Source organism: Ochlerotatus camptorhynchus, unplaced genomic scaffold (assembly GCF_037179485.1).
Source record: "Ochlerotatus camptorhynchus isolate MF236.1 unplaced genomic scaffold, CSIRO-AGI_Acam_v1.1 ptg000364l, whole genome shotgun sequence".
NCBI lineage: Eukaryota > Metazoa > Arthropoda > Insecta > Diptera > Culicidae > Ochlerotatus > Ochlerotatus camptorhynchus.
In genome coordinates, this window is record NW_027040852.1 from 2,104,872 (window position 1) to 2,130,570 (window position 25,699).

Sequence of the window (25,699 nt, forward strand, 5' to 3'; positions counted from 1 at the left end):
GTAAGGCACATTTCCATTAGTGCTGGTAATTTTCACGTGTAAAACCATTCGTCGTACCGGGCACCACCGACCGGGTGGAAGCATCTGTTTGGACCGTTTCCCGTGAGTCCATACATTCCTCTTCTCTTTTTTTTTTGCTACGTAAGATTCATGTTCCTCCAACGAACGGTCTGCAGTGAAAAAATCTGCTTAAATTCTTACTACACCAGCCAATGGCACAGGCCGTGTGCCTTTGGTAATCGTTGTTATATGTTGGTACAGCCGGAAAATGACATGGTGAAAATTTGCTACCTTTCTTTTTCCTTTTCCTCGCCTCCGGGGGGAAGATGCCAACGTGACGCGACACGGCGTGCCCGAGCAAACCAAGGCCCCACGTTAGAATATTGCGTACAACACGGACGGAACCATTTCGCATCTGGTCGCATGCCCGCAGCCAACCAACCGCTTCACAGGGAAAACTCATAAACGCGAAACAAGGCCATCGTCGTCCTCCTCGTCAGTTGCCTGGTCTGGGCGGGTCGGTTGGTGGTTGGGTGGGTGACGACAATGCAACGACAGCCGTGTGTGACGTAAATTATGTACGATTTTGCCAACGACGACGACCGACGGTTGGCCATGGTTGCCTGACGGCCAAGGCACTGTCTGCCCACCAGCGAGGGCTGCTGGCTGGAATGGGAGGGAAATATATTAAGCTATTTATTATTTTGTGCCTGTCGGTTCCATTATTTCGCGTAATCAACGCCTTTGGATATTTGCGTTGCGGTGGTACTGAGATTTAAACTTCACTGGAATGTGTAAAAACGCTGCATATAGCATGCATTTTTCCAATATTTTGTTTTATGCACGCAATTTAAAACCATAAACATTCACTTGCTACTTGCTATAGACTCGTTATGTAGTCATGATAATCATGATGACATCGATTCTACAATCATCGAATTGATGGCTGTTCTAGTACCCTAGTAGCACTTCTTATTCTTCTTCTTCTTCTTCTTATTCTTTTCTTTATTTAACGTCGGTTTCTGTTCTGCAATCTAGTGCCAATCACCGACGGACATCGATTGCCATCCATTGACGGCAATCTAATGTGCAGGAAGGCAGCTACCACACCTGCGTTGGATATCGCACCCATTCAACTCACCGGGATACCGGGACCAACGGCCAAGGAAGACGTGACCAGAGATTTTTATGCCTCAGAATAATCCCACCGACCTCGGCTGGGATTGAACCCAGACCCATTGGGGTGAGAAAGCAGTCACGCTTGCCACTACACCACCGGCGCCGGCTCCCTAGTAGCAAATTTTTCACTGAATAGCGGATCGCCGCGATGGCGATGAATCCGGACTTTACGCCTCCCAGGTGGGGCGATCAATCCTGATCCCGGTGGAAGCGATGGTGATCGTCTAGGTGCCAGACTCCCGGAATACATGGACCCTGAAGGAAACCACGGCGGAATTAGGATGCAAGGAATTAGGAATGGAGAAGCTCGGTGGCCACTACCCACCCGACCTTTCCTTATTAGAAAATCGGTCAAAAAATTTCTAAACGGGAAAATCGAATGTGCTTTTCCGGAAGCCCGAGGAGCAACCTACGTGCTCAAGGTCACAAGTGCCAACCAGTACCTAAAGTTGCTACAAATGAAGTGCCTGAACGACATGACACCTTAACACAGTACGATGCGTGGTAAGCTGCAGAGATGTCCAGAATGAACCGGAAAAAGAATTGATGGAGCACTTGCGTGATCAAGGAGTAAAAGAGATAAGACGCATAACCCGACGAAACGGAGACGGTAGAGTCCAGACGCCCACGTTGATTCTCACCTACCATGGCACCTGCTTTCCGGAATACGTGGATTTTGGATTCCTAAGATGTCGAACACGTCGGTATTATCCATCGCCCATGCAGTGATTCAGTTGCTGGGCTTTTGGACACACCAGGCTGAGATGCCGTTCAGCTAAGGCCGTCTGTGGAAGATATCGCCGGCGAAGACGATCGCCGAGGACAGGTCCTGTGCAAATTCGAAGTTCTGCCAGAAATGTAACTCAAACGAGCATGGAGTCTCCGATCGCTCCTGCCCCAGTTACGCCAAGGAATCCGAAATTCAAAGAATCAAGATCGACAGGGACCTCGCATATCCCGAAGCCCGGCGTCTCTACGAACAGAGCAACGGAACGAGCTCATATTCCGGAGAAGCTTTTCAGCCAGCCTCGAAGACAAGTTCGCCGAAATGAATAATCGGATCGAGGACTTGGCTAACCAAGTTCGTGGCAAGGACAGAACGATTTTGCAACTACACGCCGCCTCACATGGTAATCCCGGCCCTGTACTGATCGACACACCCCATGTTGATCCTGTCATGGCAACAAGGTATGGAACAAACTAGTCTACAAATGGAGCGCATGAGCAGCAATTTCCAGTCAGCCATCGAAGCCCTGACAGCCACCCAAATCGAGACCCAACGCAAACTGCAGCTGATCGAAAGTAACATCCAGGCACCCGGCAGATCATCCACCACCGCCTAAACTAATTACTAAACACCGTTGTTAACTCGCCGAGCATTATCCCAGCGTCGTCTCAAGGAACCCCCATCGAGCCTTGCAGTAGTGACTTATCTTTCACCACAGAAGAGAACTCGGATGCATCCATCACCCCAGTAAATTGTTCGAACGCCGCTGCCAGGCCAGACACTCCTCTGCCAAACGTCAACACGCCGAAAACTGCCAAACGTCCCATCAGCGACCTCGACCCACCAAATTTCCCACCACGCATAGCCCAAGCTCCCAAAATTCCAAGACCGCATCGCAATTCACCAGAGCCGCCCGACAAAGTCAAATCTACCAAAGGAAAAAAACATGGAAGTAATTGTTTCGCAATCACCTCCAACCACCGGTTATCAGACCCTCGCCATCCTCTCTGAAATCTCCAATGTCCAACTCACCACCACCAAGTACTTCGAACACACGCAATACCCGAGCAGGAACGAATATCTCGATACCTTAAATTGGTATGGATTAGCCTGACATAAGAGGTAAAATATCAAAAAATAATACCAGAAAAATGTTCCCACAATACCATTCCAAAACGAAATTATGATAATGCAATACCAAAACCATAACACCCAGGTATTCTTTTGGTATCCAAATATCAATTTTTGGTATTCACAAAGTATTTTGCATGTAATTTTTTGGGATTATTTTTTGGTAGGTAAATGTCATTCTGGTCAATACCAAATTTTGGTATCAGATCAGAATTAGGTATTCATTAGTTATTTTCTCCTGCTTGGGTAACCATCGCCAAGCATACCTGTGAACCAGAAGCTATATCCCAACCGGAATCCTCGGACACCGGTACTGCAGGACCACCTCTGCGGTCCTCAGACGAAGAACAAACAGAAGAGCCCAGAGGTAGCCCCTGGCAGCCGGGGTCCCGGAGTCAAGTCTGCTCGTGATATCGGGAAAGAAAAGGGCTCATCAACCCATTCCCCGAAGGACTCCGAGGGAATAGAAACCACCGCCACAACGACCGAAGTCACTAGAACGTCACCGGGTAACACATCCTCCGCTTCCGTTGGGAAATCTCTGCCTTTGGTGGGGTTCTGCCTCATTCGGCATACGAAAGCGACCTTTCATCCGTTTCGCAGCACTACGATGCATCGAGTATGTTCGATATTAGCCTACCTGACCACCAGAGCAGCAGCCATCACCGTGATGAAACTGGGTCCCCTGGTTCGTACAACTCGGACCCCCTACCGGCCTTGCCAAAGCCGATATATTTCCTGTTGCAATGGAACATCAACGGTTTCTTGCATCATCTAGCGGATTTGGAGCTGCTATGTCAAGCCAACTCTCCCTGGGTGATAGCACTCCAGGAAGGCAACAAGGTAACAGTTGAGCAGATGAACCGTTCGTTGGGCGGTAGATACTGCTGGACAGTTAAACGCGGGAACAATTTCCGACACTCCGTCGCCATCGGGGTTGTCTTGTGGGAGATTAGCAAACCTCAACGGTCAAATCGACAGCATCTTCGATAGCCTACCTTGAACCGCGTATATTTTTGGGTGACTTTAACGCGCACCGCTTTAGCTGGGGGTGCCCCCGGTTCGACTCGAGAGGTTCCACACTGGTAGACAAGTTCGACAACGAGGATATGATCATCCTTAATGACGGATCACCGACCTTTTTTTCAATGGACGGCACACCATGGCGATCGATGTAACTGCTGTTAGTCGTCCCCTCGCTGGAAGAATGCAGTGGAGCGTCAATCCGGACCTCAACGGTAGCGATCATTACCCGGTTCAGGTGCAGCTTTTTACCGTCGCTATACCGGCAGCAACCCGTAGACCTCGGTGGCGCTATGACAAATCCAATTGGGAGAGTTACGGTGAAACCTTCCAGTCCCTACTTCAACAACGTAACCCAGACAGCATCGAGATTTTCACTGAAGCAGTAAACGTAGCTGCGTCAGCAACCATCTCAAAAACCAGCAGCATTCCGGGGCGTAAAGCCCTCAGATGGTGGAACGAGGAAACGAAGAAGGCAGTCAAGGCCCGGCGAAAAGCCTTTCAACGAGTCAAACGGCTTCCCATCGATGATCCGGATACGGAAAACGCGCTCTGTACCTATCGAAAACGACACAACCAGTGCCGCTAATTGGTCCGTGATGCCAAACGACGGAAAGTTGGAAGGACTTCCTCGAAAGCATAAACGCCTCACAGTCTTCGACGGAGCTCTGGGGTAAGCTCAACGCCCTCAGTGGCGAGCGCCGCACGGCCCCATTGCATATCCAGATAGACGGCGCTGCAGTCTCGGACCCCGCAATCGTTGCAGATAAGCTTGGCGATTACTTCGCAGACCTCTCGGCGATTTCCAAGTACGAGCAGACCTTCCAACGGCAAGCAAACCCATCGACTTGGTCCGTAAGCAGTTTTCGCGTTTCTTCCGACAAAAACAACATGAGATTTAACCTGGCAGGAGCTTCGCGCTTAGTAGAAGCAACGACCGGCTTGCCCAGACGAGATTTGCTACCAGCTGTTCAAGATCCTGTCTACTCTGGGTTAAGTAAAAATGCTGGAACTCTTCAACCAGCTTTGGCGGAAAGACTCGTAACCAGAGCATTGGAGGAAGAGCTTGGTTGTTCCCATCCCCAAAGCAAACGAGCCGACTCGGGACGTGGTGAAATTTCAACCCATTGTACTCACTTGCTGCATGGCAAAGGTGTGCGGATGGTCAACCGACACCTGAAGCAGTTTCTCGAGACTGACAGCCTTCTAGACCATCGACAACACGCATTCCGGCAAGGTCACGGTACATCCACATATTTTGCGACGCTAGGAGAGCTCCTCAAGGACGCCAAGGATAACGGTCTCCATACGGAATTAGTTTCCGTGGACATTGCTAAAGCTTCCAACCGTCCATGGTGCAGAAGCAACTCGTTAGCTGGGGCCTTAGCGGTGATATCATCCATTTCGTCCAAAATTTCGTTACTTCCTAGTCTCGGTAGGTAATACCAAATCCCGCACTTTCTGCGAAGGAACTGGCATTCCTAAAGGTTCAGTAGTCGCTGTCACCTTGTTCCTGGTAGCCATACCGCAGGTCAGACCTCGGGACGAACCTGGAAAGGCTTTCAGCCAGTGCCAACAACGGTTCCAGGGACCTTCCATAAAGATCGGCGATCACGCCATCTCACTGAAGAAAACTGTGAAACTGCCGGGGGTTGTCATTGGCTGGTCGCTGAGTTTTGACCAGCACCTTCAAGGGGTCAAGACCAGCTGTTGCAGCAGGATCGACCTCATCCACACAATCTCCCGTCCACCCCGCTCCAACAACAACAATAACCCTTGACGGTTATTGCGGTATCATCTGCGAACAGGAAGAACACGCAACCGTCTCCGATGGGAGGAATGTCGATGCTGTAAATCAACGGGCCCAACAGACTGCCTTGTGGGACTCCTGCTGTGATGGAGAACGTGGTTGAAAGGCAGCCATTCAACGATACCTTAAACGACCTCTACTGAAGGTAGCTACGGGTGATTTTTACAAAATTCAAAGGAAAGTTGAAGCTACAAAGCTTGTATACAAGCCCATTGTGCCAGGCGTTGTCAAACGCTTTCTCAACGTCTAACAATGCCATGACTGTGGACTGGGATTCAGCCTTGTTACTTCGGATGTTATTTATCACCCGTACTAGCTGATGATTGGTGGGGTGCCCCCCCTGAACCCGAACTGTTCCGGAAGGAGAATGTTGTGTTCCTCGACAAACTTGAGCAAAGTTTCTCGAACAATTTGCTCAGCGCTGAAAGGAGGCTGATCGGTCTGTAGCTTGAAGCTAGTGTTGGGTCCTTTGCGAGTTTGTGGATAGGTATGATTTTCATTGTCTTCCAGATGCTTGAAAAGTAGTGCAGTTCCAAGCATCTGTTGAAGACAGCGGCCAGCAGAGAGTGACCCTTCATGCTGAGGTTTTTCCACAATAGGTTGAATATTCCGCTGAGCAAATCTGTTCCACTGAGATTCTATCCTCCGAAGGGATAGTACAAGGCCTCAAGGTTGAGTACACTTTGCACAACCTGATCTTCGAGCGAACTTTGGATGTTGGAGCCAAGCAAGTGCGATTTGGCAATATGCTCACCAATCGCATTTGCTTTCTCCTGAGGGGTGATTATGAGCCGATCGTGTGTGGTGGAATGGGTTTGGGGTGCGTTTTTAGGACCTTGGCAACTTTCCAGAATGGTCTGGAGCGGTCGTCCAGGTTCTGGACGAGCCGCCCGAAACTTTCGTTCCGCAGTGAGACCATTCTGGAAGCAATCTCCTTGTTCAGATCGGCTATTTAACGTTTCCTAGCTAGATCTCCGGTTCTTTGGAACTGGCGTCTACGAATATATCTCAAGCGAATCAAGAGTTGGGTGTGGGAATCAATGGCAATAAACTTACCCCTCACAGGAACTCGTCGGACGCACGCATCGTCAACCAAGGTTATGGCTTGGAGGATTCCCTCCAATGCTCGGTCGATATCCTGTGTCAAGCGGCGGGATTTTGATAATGTGCCTGTCTACCACGCGTCCAAACTGGGCCCAGCTTACACGGTGGTAGTTCTTGCGCTTAAAGCAGGAGCCACGTTGCAGCCCAGTTCAGCCACCACCGGTTGGTGGTCGGAGCTGAGTTCGTTCAAGGCTACCGGCTTGGACAAGCCGGTATTGGCTCATCCAAAAACCAAACGGAGTACAGCCCATGCTGTGAGTGGCCGAACAGCAGACGACCGTTCTGGTTCTGCTGGTAGTTCCGCCAGGCTTCATGGCGAGCATTCAGATCTCCTTCAACAACGAAGCGGGAACCGGTACGGGTGATGGTGGATAGGTCCTTCTTGAATTTAGCCGCTAGTCCACTGCTGGCTGCACACTGTCGAGGGCAGTAGACGGCGATGAACTGGACATATACAGTCGACGAATCCACCTCCACACCAAGGGCCTGATAGAGGTTTGGATATGGGACAGAGTGCGGTATTTTATCCCTTTCCTGACGATGATCGCAACACCCCCCTGGAGCTGGTACAATCAAGCCGAATGATGTTGTGGCCCAGCAACCAGCAACTGTCGCCGGACTTGAGGTAGGTCTCGGTGAGGAGGCCCACGTCGATGGTAAGCTTGCGGAGGAAGTCCGCAAGCTCGATGGTTTTTGCTCTTAACGAGCAAGCGTTCCACGTGACTATGCATAGTGGTTTAGACGCCATAATTCATAGCCAGTTTCACGATAGTTTCGAACTGTTCGTTCTTGTTGGTGCACTTGCGGAAAGCGCTGGTAACATGGACGAACATGCTCTAACACTCGTCCACCGAGTACATACCTTCTAGCGTTGGAGGTGTTCTCCAGGATCCAGGGGGAGTGGAATTTGTTCACCGGGCGTTGTTTGGGAGGGAGCGGGTTGCACTCGTGGTTGCTGGTTGGTTCGAAGAGGCGGAAAATCGCCTGACCCGAAAGTCGGGGACTTATTTTTCTTACGTCCTCGTTGGTTGGTGGTCGATACATCCTTTCAGATACGCTTGAACTCCTCGCGTTTGGGGCACTGCTTGTCGGAGCCCTGATAAGCACCGCCACAGTTGACACACTTGATAGCCTCAGGACTGTCCTCTGGGCAGTCGGAGGAGGCATGGTCAGAAGCTGCAGCGTGGGTTGATGTTGCAGTTTCGGGTGCCCTGCCCGAAGTTGAGGCAGCGGCGGCGGCCACCACGGTAGGACTCCCAACGGATGATGACGTTGAAGAGGGAGCGGATTGCTTGCAACGCATTAAGCGTCACCATCCCCTTCTTGAAGTGTACCAGGAAAAGGCAATCCTGGTACTTCCTTTGGCTTTTCGTTCCTCCTCTTGATCCGGAAGACGGCGATGGGAGCCAGGTTTTACCGGTCTTTAATATCAGCTTCGATCACCTTCGTTTCGAAATTCGGTAGGCCTCGGATGACTACCTTAAATGGCTTGTCGCCCGGGATGTCGTGTGTGCAAAATTCCACTTTGGAATTCTTTGCCGTAGTCCGCTTTGGTGTGGAGGATGATCTTCGTGCCAATCCCGCACAGCTTGTTTTCGGCAGCGACGCCGAGGGTTGCTATCTCTTAAGTCAACTTGTCCAGTTGTACTGACTTCACCACCAGAGGTGGGAGTTTCACTTTCGGTCCGTTCTGGACGCACGTGGCCATTTTTTTTAACCGACCCGCTGAAATCACCTACGTCACTACCGTTGATTGATATGGCGTCGTCCTGGGAATCACTGTTATTTGGGGCATGGACACTTCTATGGTCGAATGTGTCTCTCTTCGTCTTTTGGCCGCCTTGGGCAGCGTTAGACTGGGTTGCAGGGTTCGACCGAAATCGAGAACAAACGCGTAACACTCAGATCTGCTTAATTTTAGCTGTTACTTTAAGCTGTTACATGAAGCGAATCAGAACTGAAACGTGAAACATTTTTCGCTGCCGAAGTATTCACTAAACTTCAACCATACCTATCCGTCCTTACTGTGAAAAGCCCCAAAAAATTTACCCCCGAGACCTAATATGAGATACGACCGCTCGGGGAGCCATCATCATATCGGTCGGTCGACGTCGTCTTCGGCAGTAATGTTCTCTGGTAACAGGGCAAAAACCAGCCACATTATACACAGCCAGCTACACTTGTGGCCTCATATTTGTCGTATGGTTGGGAAAGATTCACGGCCCGGTAGTTTCCAGCAATTTGTGCCCTGGGTCTGGGTGGAACAAATACCTGGCCACAATACACGGAAAACTCATTTCGTTTCAGAAATAGATGCGTCTCTGAATGGACTCTTAAGAGACTTCATTTCCCATCAGAATCAACATTTCACGAAGCATCGCTTTTTTTATGGAATGTCTATTTTAATACTTCTTGTGTGTTTGTGTGCGGAAGTAAACAGTTTTCCGGCGGAAGCGAGAAAGGTTGTTCAGATCGTCGTCGCTGTTCCGTGAACGGTGGAAAAAACTTAAACAAACACAATTAGGATATGAATGATGGATGTAAAGTGGGAAAAGAATGCCGTGTAGCCGGTATCCGGTGAGGCAGCGAGCAGCGAGTGTGTATTTTGTGTCAATCCACATGCCCACCAGCAACGACACCCGAGGGGGTACCGACTGGTAGCTTTCGGGGTGGAAACGCGTCTTCTCCAAGAGTCGATGGCACACGGAAGGAAGGTTCTAGTAGGAGAAGAATGAAACACGCTGTCAAGCGAAATTGGGAAATGTTTGATTTCAGTGAAGCGTGCAACTTTTTTTTTCACCGATGGGAAGAGACGCGATAAAGTGTAAGAAGCTTTGGCAGCAGAGAAGTGGGTGTGGGGGCAGCTTGTTACAAAATCAGATTTGATGTATCGTTTTGCCGGTGGGTGGGGAAAGGTTATTTGGGAAAAGTTCTTCGTGTGGGGCTGTGAGGAACGTACAGAGCTTTCTGAATCCCGGAATTGTAAGTGTGTATTAAATTAAGATTTACATTAAAAGAAGATTGATATCCTGTAAGGCATCGATATTTTTCGTCAGCCTAGCATATTCCGTTTTATACCAGGAAGCAATCTGAATAACTGCAGCAATGATATATAAGAGCGGTGCGGACTGGCTGGTGTTGAAGCAAATGAACTGTCGAAGCCACAGCCAATCGAGCAGTGCCTATCTTGATTGCATTGTCAGTGTTGCTAGAAACCACCCAGGTCAAGGCAGATTGTTTTGAATCCTCTCCTCTCTTATAGCGAATTCGTTTCTTATTGGGGTTGGAGTTGGAACTAGTTCCAACCCAGTGCGAAACCGAACTTTTTCTCAGTGAGAACCTCAACCTGAGTTAGGTGTTAAAAACAAACGAGAAAACTGAAGTTTGTCAGAAAATAAGCAGACCCAATCTTGATACCCGATCCAGGTTGGAACTGAATAATAAACGAATTCGCTATTTTACTAGAACTTCTCTGGAATAATGCATACATGAGAGGTTTTTTCAAACTATGAACTGATTATCTTCCCAAATTTGGCCGTACTCGGTTGGAAACTGATTTTGCACAAGCCATTTGAAGTTGATATTGAAAATACAATGGAAAAATCAATGTTTTTGCTCATTATTTTCTGCAAAGTTTCAAACCAAATGAATTTAAATTTTGCGACGGTAATCAGCACACGATTGGAAATCGGAGCGAAAATTCCAAAATGTTCATCAGTTTGTCTTACAGAGAATCCTTTTTAATGAATTAGCAAGGTATCCAGGCTGTTCAAACTCGTCCAGATTTTCCGGTTCGCTTCGTTGTGCATATCTATGCACAAAATTTACGGTACGAAATAAATACGCTTCGCAGCCACTAAATACGAAAGGACCAAAGACATCCAGCCGTAAATGTAGTCTGGAACATCAGAGACAAAAAAAAAGCGAGTTTACCCATTTGTTCCACCCTCCTGCAATATTTGCCAAATTGTATTTTAATCTGCCAGAGACAGCAGGAAAGAAATCCTTTTTCTGTCTACTCCCTTTCACTGCTTTCAGAATTGATAATGAGAACTCAGCCACCGCCTGCGAAAGGTTGTTGGAAAGGTGCACTTGAAAATAACGATTATGATAATTCTTCCTGTACCGTATCCGACTCATTTGTGGAATGGTTTACCTTCGTTCTTATCAGTATAATCTTTGCTATCGATTTGACTGGGGCTATTTTTTCATGGTGAATGACTTTTAAGTAGAAGTCATTTCTGTTCATGGATGGAGTGGTATTAAACTGCTTAAATTACGCTCTACATTTCGCTTGCAGCTGGGGTTGATTCCGGTTTTCTCAATGTTTATCGCGTAATCGTACGTACAGCTATTATTTTAATGAGCTTTGCTCACTTCCTGCAGCTCTGTTGTCACCGTTAGGAAATAAAATATCAAAATGGTGGAAGTGAAGAGTACAAATGTATTTGACTTTCCCAAAAGAAAGGCGAAGCCTACCATGGGTGAAATTTCCAATTATGTGAAGGCACTGGATGCGAATCTCGTTTATATGGAAGCAACGCACCAGATTACAGAGGTCTGCATTAAGTTCAAAATGGGAAAAATCAATCCATTGTTGCATAACCCGCAGCAATATATTTAGAATTGGAGAAGTTCGTTTATTCTGATTTCCACCGTCAGCTACCAGATTTACTAGCCTATCAGTCTGAAGTCTTGATTAAATTGATCTGCTCCAAAAGGTCTCCTTAAGCAGCTCTGGTTGAATAAGTGCTTCGTTCTCTTCGATTGTATACTACACACTTAGGTAATGTGTCATTTTGACGGAACGAGGGCTTTTTCTTCAAGACACATTCTATTACGCTTCTTTTCCACCATCACGTACTAGGTATACCAGCCTGCCAGTCTGAATGGTTAAGAGTAAGACGACTGAGGCTTAAGGATATTTTTTTTTTTGTAAAATATTGTTTATTTAGGTCTTGCAATAAATAACATATTCAAGATATTTGAAAAATATATCAATCTTCTAGAGTCAAAATGAAATCTGGCTCCCCATGGATTTTCTCATCTTGCTGAAGGTCACGGCTTGTCTGCCTAGTTCTTCAGTGCAGGAAAATTGATGGGACAAACCGGCAGACTTCAAACTGGCAGATCCTGAATTCGGTTGGGAAGCTCCCCGACAATATATATTTACTTCTGGATTAAAAATCATACAAGTTGAGCCATCGAACGCTTCCAGTACATGAGGTTTTGGAAGTGTCATCTTTGGGGCCCTACCGGAACCGGTTCCAGGTATCCAGATGTAGCCATTTTCACCTTATTGTTCATGGCATGATGTATTTTTACTTTTGGATGAAAATTCATACACGCAAACCAAAAATTTATTACAATGAATGTTAGTTCCATTTCCTATCATCCTCTGTTCATGAACATCGCATGGAATGTTAGAAGTTGACCTTGCAGGCGATGTAATGGTTTTTTGCCTTTTTTATTTCGTGTTCTGTTTGTGCTTTCATCTACACAAGCAAGCATTTGCCTTGATTTTTATGTATAACATGGCAGAACGACGCACACACTTGCCTAGAATCTCTCCAGCAGAAAAAGCATACGAAGTCAAGTGTGAGAGGAAATAAGCGCTTCTTGTTTGCTTTTAGGCTATCCATATTCAGAAGCATGAAGAAACCAGGGAAGAAAGCACAGGTCTGATAATCACAACGTTCGTGGTTCGAGTCCCAGTCGACAACCTTTTTCCAATTTTTTTCGACATAATTCATTTCACTCACTAATACACTCCACATTTTTCGGTCTCCAATTCTCTTGCATTGGACCGCAGCTAGGTATATTGCATCCTCGGTTCATGCGGTCTCCACTTACATCCTCTGATGATGAATCCCACATAATTGTAAGCGAATCTTACATCCACCGGTTGGGTGTAAAGGGTGATACGGTCAAAATTTGGTCAAGGGAAAACGCGTGTAAATCGGTGAAATCATTTATTTAAAAAATCAAATTAAATTTCTTTTTCAAGTTCAATTAGTATAAAATTCAGGAAAAATATTCAGTTAGGCTTCCGTTTTTCCAAATCCGAATTGCCGGGCCTTACGCTTGACCCCTGCCATCAGATTTTGTACAGCCACCTTGTCCACCTTCTTCGCCGCAGAACTGCTGCTCGCCCTTAGCAGTTGTTTTGGTCTTCTTTAGGTTCCGCTTGACAATAGCCCAGTATTTCTCAATTGGGCGGAGCTCTGGCGTGTTGGGAGGGTTCTTGTCCTTGGGAACCACCTGCACGTTGTTGGCGGCGTACCACTCCATGGCCTTTTTACCGTAATGGCAAGATGCCAAATCCGGCCAAAACAGTACGGAACAACCGTGTTTCTTCAGGAAAGGCAGCAGACGTTTATTCAAACACTCTTTCACGTAAATTTCTTGGTTGACAGTCCCGGAAGCTCAGAAAATGCTGCTTTTCAAGCCACAGGTACAGATGGCTTGCCAAACCAGATATTTCTTTGCGAACTTTGACAGTTTCATGTGCTTGAAAACATGTGCTACCTTTCCCCTTCCTTTTGCCGTATAAAACTCCTGTCCCGGAAGCTGCTTGTAGTCGGCTTTGACGTAGGTTTCGTCGTCCATTACCACGCAGTCAAACTTCGTCAGCATCGTCGTGTACAGCCTCCGGGATCGCGCTTTGGCCGTCGTATTTTGTTTATCATCGCGATTTGGAGTCACTACCTTCTTGTAAGTCGATAGTCCGGCTCGTTTTTTGGCTCGATGCACGGTTGTAGACGATACACCCAGCTTATTTGCGGCATCTCGGAGAGAGAGGTTAGGGTTTCGCTTGAAACTACCGGCAACTCTCTTTGTCGTCTCAGCGGCTTCCGGTTTTCGATTTCCCCCCGATCCAGACTTCCTGGCTGTCGACAAACGTTCCCCAAACACTTTAATTACATTTGTAACGGTTGATTTGGCAACTTTTAGCGATTTCGCCAACTTTGCGTGCGAGTAGCTCGGATTTTCGCGATGCGCTAGCAAAATTTTGATACGCTGCTCTTCTTGCTTGGACGGCATTTTGACAACTGAAGAGTGAATTCCAAAATCAAAATAGGAGCAACATTCTACACACACACCTTCCAAATGAGGGGTGTTCAGGTTTTTTAAATGCAAAATTGAAAGAAATACGTCAAGTTGATATTGACCAAATTTTGACCGTATCACCCTTTATATTTCGAGCCGCCGGACGGTACCAGTACAAGAAGTTTTGGAAGTTTCCATTTGTGCCCTATCGGAACTAGCAATGGGCGATCTTGGATCGAAACACAAAAGATCGATTCTTTTGGTTCCATAAATCAATGTTTTGGATCGATCTCAAACTTGACAAAAATTGACTGAATCCATCCTTTTCATTCGATTTTTGTTTCGATCCAAAAAAGAAACTTCAAGGGACAACCCTATGGGGTTGAATGCAATGGTGACATAGGACTACGTGGTCTTATATAATAAATGTTATTTGTTACCTGCAGCAGGAGCTTGTGTTTTCTGTAGGAATAGGAATATGAGCGGGGTTCTCTCTGTTTATGCTCTTTAGTATGACGCGCTTGACATAGATGGCCCACAGCGACTCACGAAGAGCTACTGATTCCGATCAATAGCTGTGCGGCTTCTTCCTCCTTCTATGGATGGTCATGCTTGCAGGCAGTCTTTCGTTGTGTACTGGAGAACACCACCACTCACCACGCGGTGATTGAATAAACACCGTTTGGTGTGACCGGATGGAATTCAACTTTGAAATCTGTGTTAGGGAAATCACTTTTCACAGGCAATCGGTGATTATTTTAGTAAAAATAGCAACAATTGCACATTTGTGAAATTTTCAATAGTGACATTTTTAAAAATGATAAAACTTTATTTTTAACAGATGTGTAGGAATATTTTTGATCGATTGGTGATAAAATTATTGAAATTTGTCCAGGGACAGCTGAGTCATTAACGTTCAAAATCTTTCATAATTTTGTTACATGTTCCATTTTAGAGTTTCACAAAGTGTACCTCCATTTAGAAATATCAGACGTAGTCCTACGTCAAAATTTCAGTTCATTTGCATTTGAATTAATATTTAATATTCATGACGAAATGGTAAAGAGAGTTAATAATCTACACATGTACAAACATTCACTTCTTGTGACATATTTCAGGTTCATCATTTTTCTGCTATGCCAGAGCTGGATCACCATGGGGGCGTACCTGCAGAACTACAAAATTTCTTGTATCAGCCTGTTTTCCCACGTTCTGACGATGCTTTTCAAGCACTGTTGCTCGAGACTATTTATCAAGAATGGTAACAAGTGTCCCGCACCCCTTTGTCAGAGAGGTTATTCTCTAAAACTAGTGAAACCACACAGAACCGATATCGGCTCAATGCAAAACGCGTGGCTCAATTAGCTTTCTTGGGATCCCTCTTGGATGAATTTTGGGATATCTGAATCAAGTACTTTCCTTTCTTACCAACTTTTACACTTGGACCATCTGTAATCATCCGTCAAAAGCTCTAAGTGAGACGTTGCAAACACAGTGGCTTATGCGCCACTCTCGGATTCGAGAAACCACTGGTCGTTTCTTTTATGTTTGCCCAACTAAGCTTTTTTTAAGCATGAGCGACGTTCTCAAAGGAGAATTTCCGAACGGTACGTCGTTGGCTCCCTCTTAGAGACGATCCGGTAGAGTGTCGGAATGCCAGCCGGCGCCCTTTCCCGCATCTTTAAATCGGCCATTTTGCACGGGTGCACCACTCGCAGGTGCCGGTTGGTGAAATCCAATGAAATCAACTCGGAGATGAAAAACAACCCAAAATTAAGTACTTTTCCCTCAATTCTGGGGTTCAGCCCAATAACCCAAATTTGAGTAAATCGCATATAGTAGTTTCCATTTAACACCAGCAAAAATAACTACCTACTCTTAAGTATATTCTACCCAAAATCAAGTTATATTCGCGTAAATTTGAGAATATGCAATTTACTCAAAAGTACCGTTGGGTCGAATCTCTCGTTCTTTTTTTGACAACAATAACGAGTGCAAGTGAGAGGCTGAAGTCAATTTCAAGTAAAAAGAACTCAAATTTTGGGTGGTATTTTTTCTCCGTGAAAATAGAATAAAGAGAGAGAGAGAGAGAGAAAGATTAGCGATTTCCATTTAATTCCACTACCTTATTTGCTTATCCTTGACAGATACGCGTATTTCGTCTACAATGTGCAGACTTCTTCAGTGCCTTGTACTAATACTCGACTCATTGTACAAGACACTGAAGAAGTCTGCACATTGTAGACGAAATACGCGTATCTGTCAAGGATAAGCAAATAAGGTAGTGGAATTAAATGGAAATTACTAATCCTTCTCTCTCTCTTTATACAAGTATTCCACTAAGACACCCACATTCATCAGGATTCAAAATAGTAACTAACTATATTCTCATCATGTATGTTTGATACACTCACAACTTTTACTGCGTACACCCAACCGGTCGATGTAAGATTCGCTTACAGTTATGTGGGATTCATCATCAGAGGATGTAAGTGGAGACCGCATGAACCGAGGATGCGATATACCTAGCTGCGGTCCAATGCAAGAAAATTGGAGCCCGAAAAATGTAGAGTGTATAAGTGAGGTAAATAAATCATGTCGAAAAAAAATTGGAAAAAGGTTGCCGACTGGACTCGAACAACGAGCGTTGCGATTGTCAGACCTGTGCTTTCTCCCCTGCTCTCTTCATTCCTCTGAATAAGTATAGCCTAAAAGCAAACAAGAAGCACTCATTTCCTCTCACACTCGACTTCGTATGCTTTTTCTGCTGGAGAGATTCGAGGCAAGGGTGTGCGTCGTTCTACGATGTAATACATAAAAATCAAGGCAAATGATTGCTTGTGTAGGTGAAAGCACAGACAAAACACGAAATAAAAAGGCAAAAAACCATTAGGGCCTGTTCATAAACTACGTAGACGGTTTTTTGGGATTCTTGACCCCCCCCCCTCCCCTGCGTAGACAATTGTCCATACAAAAAATTTAAAATTTGTATGGGCCGTGGATAATTGTCAACCCCCCCCCCCTAAACTGTCTACGTAGTTTATGGACAGCCCCTTACATCGCCTGCAAGGTCAACTTCTAACATTCGCTGCGATGTTCATGAACAGAGGATGATAGGAAATGGAACTAACATTCATTGTAATAGATTTTTGGTTTGCGTGTACGTACTAAAGTCTGGAACGCGCGAAAATTGGTCAACTTCAAATCCAGACCAACAATTGAAAAGGCCTCAACTCCATTTTGTAAACAAACCTTGTAAGGCCATTTTCTCGCGAACCGAAACCTACATTAGCAAACCTAACACAGAAACTGGTAGAGAAGAATTTCCCCTACCTGTTCATTTTGTTGGTTTGCGTTGGTGTATTTCTGTTAAAAATGCAAAAAACCTGAAGTGCTGCATTTGGAAGTTGAGTGTATATACAATGGTTGCTATGATGAGTTTTCTTCGTTTGCTCACCAGTTTTGAAAAAGACGACCAAGCATGAGGAGCAGTGTGTCAAAATTTTGCTCGCGCAGCAAGAACATCCGACGTTCTCACACGCCAAGTTGGCAACATTGCTGGATGTGGCCAAATCGACCGTGACAAACGTTTTAAAAGTGTTTCGACCGCCAGAAAGCCTGGAAACGGCGGCAATCGTAATCCGGACGTGGCAGCGACGACGAAGAAGGTGGCGGTGAAATATAAGCGGAATCCTAACCTCTCCATCCGGGACGTCGCTGGCAAGCTCAATGTCTCCCATACTACTGTGCAGCGGGCCAAAAAACGAGCCGGGTTGTCGACCTTTAAGAAGGTGAAGGTTGCGAACCGAGAATTCAAACAAAACACGTCGGCAAAGCAGCGGTCCCGAAAGCTGTATATGAATCTGCTCACAAAGTTCGACTGTGTCGTCATGGACGACGAAACTTATGTGAAGGCGGATTTCAAGCAGCTTCCGGTACAGGAGTTTTATACCGCATCTGGAAAAGGGAAGGTGGCTGAAATTTTGAACTTTCGAAGTTCCCAAAAAAATATCTCGTCTGGCAGGCCTTATGCACGTGTGGTCTAAAAAGCGGCATTTTCATTACTACGGGAACCATCAATCAAGAGATCTACGTCCAGGAGTGCCTGGAAAAGCGGCTGCTACCATTCCTAAAGCAACAGAATAGGCCTGTGCTGTTCTGGCCGGACATGGTGAGCTGCCACTATGGGAAAAAGGCAATCGAGTGGTACGATGCGAATAACGTGATTGTGGTACCTAAAGATCACAACCCTCCGAACAGCCCAGAACTCCGCCCTATCGAGCGGTATTGGGCCGTGGTCAAACGGAATCTAAAAAAAAAAAAAACTAATAAATCCATCGAAAATTTGCAGCAGTTTAAATCTAACTGGCGTTTGGCAGCGCAAAAGGTCGATGAGACCACTGGACAAAATTTAATGGAAGGTGTTAAGCGGAAGGCACGGCAGTTTGGATTTGGCATACCAAAAGAATAAACGAACATTTTTACCTTTAAATATATGAGTTGAACGAACAAAAGACAAATAAGAAGATTTTTGTGATATTAATTTTGACTGAAAGAAACCATTTTTTGTCGACCAATTTTTGCGCGTTCCAGTCTTTACACAATCTAGTTCTATATGGTATAAATCATCATACTAAATGACTATTATAAGTAAAATGTCATAACAAGATAGCTTATGTAACGTTATATCAACATTAGACTGAACTTGGCGTTAATCTGCACCAATTTTTTGTGACATATTGAAAAATAAAACGATTCAAAAGACCGATTCAAAAAGATTGATTAAATCGGTGAATCGATTATTTAAAAAAAAATGAATCGATTCACTAAGATCGATTCTAACCTCAAGATCACCCAATCCTAATCGGAACCGGAACCATGTATCCTGAAAGGTCAAATTGGAAAAACATCCTGGGCAGGGTGCCATTCAAGAAACCTTTATCAATCTTTTGAGGCCAATAGATCAATAATCGGTTCAAAATGGATTTTTGGAAGCGAGTTGCAGTCTGGGTCTTTTTAGACCCTAAACAATGGGTCACTGTTTTGTAGCGCTACTGAAAGTTTTTTTTTACATTAAAATGTTCGTTTCCGACGAAAGTTAGGAAAAGTGAGGAAAATTAGGGTCTTTATCATATTTCGTTACAAAGTTACAGCTTTTTTAAATGCACTAGGAAGGTTAAACCTATTGTAATTGTTAATTATTTGAAAAAGCTTATGAAATATCCTAAACAAGAATTAAATTAAGGAAAGACTTTAATGTTCTAATAATAAGTACTAGCCTATAATAATAGTAAGAGGAAGTACACTGGAACCTCCATTTACGAACCAAAACGGGGGTTCGTAAATCGAATTAGTGCGTAAAAAGAAAACTCGTTATTTGGGATTTACTTCGTAAAAAGAGGTTTTCGAAAATATTGTCAAATACCCCACAATATGGATATTTTTGGAATCGCAGTGACGTGTAGGGACCGAAAATCAATGTGTGACGCCATTTTGAAATCCCAGATGGCGGCTTCCGGTTACAGGAAAACATGGAATTTCTGTCAAATACCACCCCACAATATAGGTATTTTTGGAATCGGAGTGACGTGTAGGAAACGGAAATCGATGTCTGACGCCATTTTTAAATCCAATATGGCGGCTTCCGGTTACATAAAAACAGAAAAATAATGTTAAATAACCCACAATATGGGTATCTTAAGAATCGAAGTGACGTGTAGGAAACGGAAATCGATGTCTGACGCCATTTTTAAATCCAATATGGCGGCTTCCGGTTACATAAAAACAGAAAAATAATGTTAAATAACCCACAATATGGGTATCTTAAGAATCGAAGTGACGTATAGGGACCGGAAATCGATATCTGACGGCATTTTGAAATCCAAGATGGCGGCTTCCGGTTACAGGAAAACAGAAAAATACCGTTGAATACACAACAATATGGATATTTTTGGAATCGGGGTGACGTGGGGGAACCGGGAATCCATGTCTGACGCCATTTCGAAGTCCAAGATGGTGACATCCGGTTACAGAAACACTAGAAAATACTGTCAAATACCCCACAATATGGGTTTTTTGGAATCGGGGTGATTTATTAGGACTGAAAACCCATGTCTGACGCCATTTTGAAATTCAATATAGTGACTTCCGGTTACATAAAAACATAAAAATAATGTTAAATAACCTACCATATGGGTAACTTATGAATCGGGGTGACGTGGTGGTATTTGGCAATTTTTCTGTTACCGGAAGCCGCCATCTTGGATTTCAAAATGGCGTCAGACATCGATTTCCCGTCCCATATTGTGGGGTTTATGGCAGAATTTCCAAGTTCTTATGTAACCGGAGGTCGCCATCTTGGGTTTCAAAATGGCGTCAGACATTGATTTTCGGTCCCTTAACGTCACTCCGATTCCAAAAATACCCATATTGTGTGGTATTTGACAGAATTTCCAAGTTTTTCTGTAACCGGAAGTCGCCATCTTGGATTTCAAAATGACGTCAGACATCGATTTTCGGTCCCTACACGTCACTCTGATTTCAAAAATACCCACAACGTGGGGGTATTTGGTAGAATTTCCCAGTTTTTCTGTTACCGGAAACCGCCATCTTGGATTTCAAAATGGCGTCAGACATTGATTTCCGGTTAATACGAGTCACTCCGATTCCAAAAATACCCATATTGTGGGGTATTTCACAGTATATCCCAGTTTCCCAAAATCACAAAAAAAACTCCACAGCTAAAAAAAGTAGTGTAAATTTCCGTTACTATGATGCACATAAATGGAGCGTCATATATCATACAAGTTGATTATAGATCGTGTAAATTTATGAGACATGTCACGCAATATTCCATATATTGTATGCAACTGTCCACTTTTGTTTGCAACATTTCTTGCAAGCTGCTAGTTTACGTGAAAAGGAAGTTTACATGTATGAATGTTTGCATGCATGGATGTTTACATCGTCAGTAAAATTCAGAATTTTTTGGTGTGTCATTATTCGGGATTTACTTCATAAAAAAAACCTCGTTATTTGGGATTTACTTCGTAAAAAGAGGGACGTAAATTGAATACTGCGTAAAAAAAGACTTCGTAAACGGAGGTTTCAGTGTATCAAACTTTACGTGTGCCCCGTCGAATATTTACACAACCGGGTATAGGCTAATAATGTTCTCAATTAACATCTGTAGAAGTGATCAACGAACCACTTAGTTGAGGCCCTCGAAGTCCCAAAAAACGGATTCCCGGAAATTCGTGCGTCCATCAATTTGCAACAACCCCTCGCCGCAATTTAACCAATCGTTACTTTATTTCAAATATTCGCTTCACGATCCTACGAAGGATAATGCAATAACGAAATCCTCTCATTTCACTGGTCCGCGATTTCTTTTCTTCCCTCAACCCATCCCCGTTATCATCGTTCAGACGGAATGAAAAATCAGGGGCACGGAACTTGGACCGCTCTTCCCAGCAGCAGCTCAGCAAGCCCATAAACGGACGTCCATCATCAAGGCGTCGACTGTGGGAGGTTGTTCCATTTATATACCTAACTGTGGGTTTGCAAATATGCACATTTTCGCTGATAAGAAACGCTAACCGAAACGAAGCAGCACAAGTAAAGGATTGAAAGATCTCAATCTGGGTGAGCAGGTGGGGGACGGCTCGAAACTTGCAGGACTGGAAAAGTTGTTTCAACAAAAGAAACGGTGGGAAAACTTGTTAAGCAGACACCGCATCGCACGGCCATCGAAGGGGTACGGACGGAGAAAGCTTTTTTTTTTTAATAAAGGCAAGTTGCTTCTTTGTGATGAGAATTGGACTTGAGTAGAGGCAGGACGGGCAGCCACCAGGGAAAGCAAACTTTTCTGTTGTTTGCCCTCACCCCCTCCTGCGCAAGAATTTCCGAACATTTTTTCCACAGAGCTGATGGGTTCTCGGAATATGAGGATGGAAAAAAATGGGGCAAAAAACCGAGCTGGCCTATAATAAATGAAACATGAAACCTCGGCAGAGTGGCCGGAAGACAAGTTTCAACAATCAAACGGGGAGCGCAAAATTTCCACTGGCACTGTCGGAGCAAACAAGTTGCGAGAAGCTTAAAATTTATTATGCTGCAGAGGAAATTTGATAGCACCGTGCGCGTAAAAATTAGACGAAATTTGAGGGTGGAGTGCGTGCGATTGTTTGTTGAAGATGTTTTCGAATTTGAAGCACGTTTACACAATTTTAACGTACGATCAAATAGTAGTTTTGATATGATGTTTATTCGGAAATATTGCGGTCGTGTTGTGGCAAAAAATCGTTAAATCATAGTATCAAGCCTTGTAACTAATCCAAGCAATTGAAAAGCACCCCCTCTCAAGCAAATCAGTACAAAAGCAACCTCTAGGTTTGTATCACGTTCAGCGTGTGAAAAGTGCTTCAAGCGTTAATAGACAGCATCCGATCGGCGAAGATTACTTGTCATTCAGTAAGTGCGTACAATGTAGCGATAGATAAAAGCAAGTACCTCCTTCGAGAAGCAAGATACAGAAAAGCCGCCCCCTCAGCGCCCACTTGAGCTTATGTGACACACGGGCACACTGTCACTGTCGATTAAGCTTGCGAACTCTGCAAATTTTGCATCTATATCGTGTGTGGTGTGCAATCATCGTGCTCAATCTGGTGCGTTGAGTGGCGTACGAATATTTAACTAGATACAATATATCTGTCAATACACACTTTTGATTCGTTCCTTCGGTTGACGGAGCTATTGCTGGTGCTTCGCCTTCGGATGCTGCCGGAGCATGATCCATCTCGTTTTTCGCTTTGACTGGCACCGGAGCCAGTTGTGCCAGAAGGGCCTACTCCTGTCGCACCGCCACCTCCTCCTCCTCCTCCTCCTGGGCTAGTACTACTTGCTCCCATTTCGACACTACCACCACCACTTTTGAAGTAACTTCCGTCGTTCATTTTTCTTCCTTCTTTGACACTCATTCACTTAGGGGATTTTTTACTTACTTTTATCTGATTTTTTTTTTTTCACTTCTATCTCATACCCGTTCGTTGGCGTCGTCAAATTCACTCAGCTTCAAAGGGCCTTTACGTAGCGTAGCACATTCAAACCGGTGGAACACACTGCTGCCTCAGGCTAGTACTGGCACCAACAACGTGTCGTCGGGAACAAATAGGGTGACGATGATTTAGTTTGCCCATTACATGTAGGTCATCAGACGATTTGGTCAACCCACCTTTCAAGAATATTGTACTATTTTATCTAAAATCTTGGTCGCATCGCCTGCTTAAGCGAATTTTGACCCATCTCCTACCAAACTATCCAACTCCGTAGCATCTATGGGGGCGTCGGTGAGTCGCTGGCCTTCCGTTAAGTAGATGTTACATAACAATATCCTTCCTTTCCCCGGAACGGAAAAGGTGGGCGTGACCGGCAATGGTAATTGTCATGCTTTTCCTGTTCTGAACTTTGATTGGAGAACTATTCACTCTCGAACAGAGCTGGTAAATATCACGGCCATCATGTGACGATGAGAAAACAGGCCCTCTCACTATCACGAGATGAAACTACCTTTCATTAGCTTTGTTGTCATCTTTCAATGATCAAGCACTCATGAGAATAATTCTTATGCGGTTTTGACATCAACATTTCTAACTGATTTAGATTAACTTAAGCAAACAACCGTATGTAATCGGTAGAGTGAATATATATTAAGATTTCCTCGGTATAAGTAACTTTATTATAGTTGAAGATGCTAATTTCGAATAACTGACTGAAGTGGTAATTTTTATACGATAGATGAGGAGGAGATGAAAGTATAGAATTGATAGTTCCGTTTAGATTACGGCAGTGCGAAAATTGCATATAGAAGAGTAGATAGCGAGCTAGGACAACTTTTAAGGAAGGTACAAATCGGTTTTATCATATCTCTTTACCAAACTCCCCCTTTGGAGAGGGATGGTGAGGGGTGCCCCCCCCCCTCGCCACCCACCACTGGCAAAAAGAGATGATCGCCGACCGCTCAAGTACCAACGATGTGTTTGAAACAGTTCTACCGACTTTTACCGCACTCCAGTTGTTATTCGAAGGAAGGCATCCAGTCGTAGGTTTGTAACTTTTTTAGGTAACTTTATTAGCATTACATCAGTTAGTAATTACGATAATCACAACACTGCCACGTTCAGTCATGGCAAAAAATTCGATGAGATTTTAAAGAAAGTCTCTATCATCGCTTTCTCATCTAATGATAGTGACAGAAGTATCTCTGTAAATATCGCTTGAGATCTCTAATTGAAAATGACATTTGCCAGCCCTGCTCCCAAATAGTTTTCCTTAAGCAATCAGAATAAGAAGGTTAAAGTTGATACATGACAGTTGCCAGTATGCAATATATCTTCAACTTGGAGCAATACATCCTTATGAAATACTGAAAAATCTTTTACACTCAGAAAACATGTTGCATCCCGACCAGAAGGAAATAACAAGATCAATGCGTCTTGCGCTACTTTGTTACTCAGATTTGTGTAACACCAGATGTTACAATTTATATCCCGGATGTACTTAAAATGACAAAACATACTCTGATTGGCAACAGAACCAAGAATGGGAAAATTCATTCACTCGAGCGAGCACCACAGAATCAAAATAGTCATCCTTACCTACAAAAAGATTGCCGAATGAGTGTAAATTATTCCAACCAAGCGACTCTGCTGATAGACTTGACACCAGAGATAGAAATTCTCACTCAGCTGCACGATAAGCATTTCTTCACTCAAGCGAGTGTACCCCATTAGGCATAAATACGTTAGGCATACGGACGTTAGGCATAATGGGCGTTAGGCATAATGGGCTTTAGGCATTAAGTCATTAGGCATAATGGATGTTTGACATAATATACGTTAGGCATAATGGACGTTAGGCATAAAATACCTTGCTGCTGTGCAACTCTAGAAAACTGTTTCGAGCATGGTAAACAATGAAATCCATTATTTATCATATCATAACTGACGTAGCTACATATTTACTTAGATCCAAGATTAGTAGCGATAGCGGTTAGGTAATCTGGCAACAAAACTCAGCATAGTTTTTGACTACATCTTGAAATCAATCGCATATAGAAATAATAAAGCACACATTTGTTGCAATATATTCATTGCATATTGCAAGTCCGGGAAACTTTGAGATTTGGGCGTAATTGGTTTTGTAAACAGACATGTCAATCGCTGATCGTGAATAAAAGAAAAATCTCGTGAACAAACTATACCAAATGATAGAGGAACCATTCATCTGCCTGTTTGTGTTGTTAGTTTTTTAGATTGAGCTTTAATTCGCGAGAAATCGTCAAATGAAGTGTTTGTTTACAAAAGCAATTACGCTCTAATCTCGAAGTTCTCCAAAAATGTCAAAGAAGAAAAGGTTTTTTTCTCAAAGAATAGCTCATGAAATAAAGAATGGTGAATTCTGTGATTTTTCATTCAATAACAAACAAAAAACAGGCAAGGTTGAATAAAAGATGATGCCAAAGAACAACGCATGAAATGAAGAATGGTGAATTCTGTGGTTTTTCATTCAATAACAAAAATATATCTGGTGCTTCCAGGATTTACTCTCATACTTTTCGATACAACGATTAAGTATTTGTTGTCATCAGAATGAATACTAGCAGAACCGATTGCTGA

At 44.2% G+C, this 25,699-nt stretch overlaps 2 protein-coding genes across 8 annotated transcripts in view; both read right to left on the reverse strand.

The window, feature by feature from the left end:
• alpha-Catr (alpha-catenin related) overlaps positions 1 to 25,699 on the reverse strand; it is a 442,824-nt gene that overhangs the window by 386,234 nt on the left and 30,891 nt on the right. Inside the window, exon 1 of one of the 7 annotated variants that reach the window (XM_065232160.1) lies at positions 22,748 to 22,861. The exons of the other annotated variants lie outside the window; for them this stretch is intronic. The gene's annotated coding sequence lies outside the window, so the exon portion shown is untranslated. Of the gene's footprint in view, positions 1 to 22,747; positions 22,862 to 25,699 lie in introns of those variants that run through there. 7 annotated transcript variants of the gene reach the window in all.
• On the reverse strand, positions 8,023 to 22,978 carry LOC135709792 (uncharacterized protein DDB_G0282077-like). The gene is made up of 2 exons (XM_065232184.1): positions 22,744 to 22,978; positions 8,023 to 8,150 (listed from the first exon to the last, which is right to left on the reverse strand). The coding sequence occupies exons 1-2, from the start codon at positions 22,976 to 22,978 to the stop codon at positions 8,023 to 8,025; spliced, it is 363 nt and encodes a 120-aa protein (XP_065088256.1).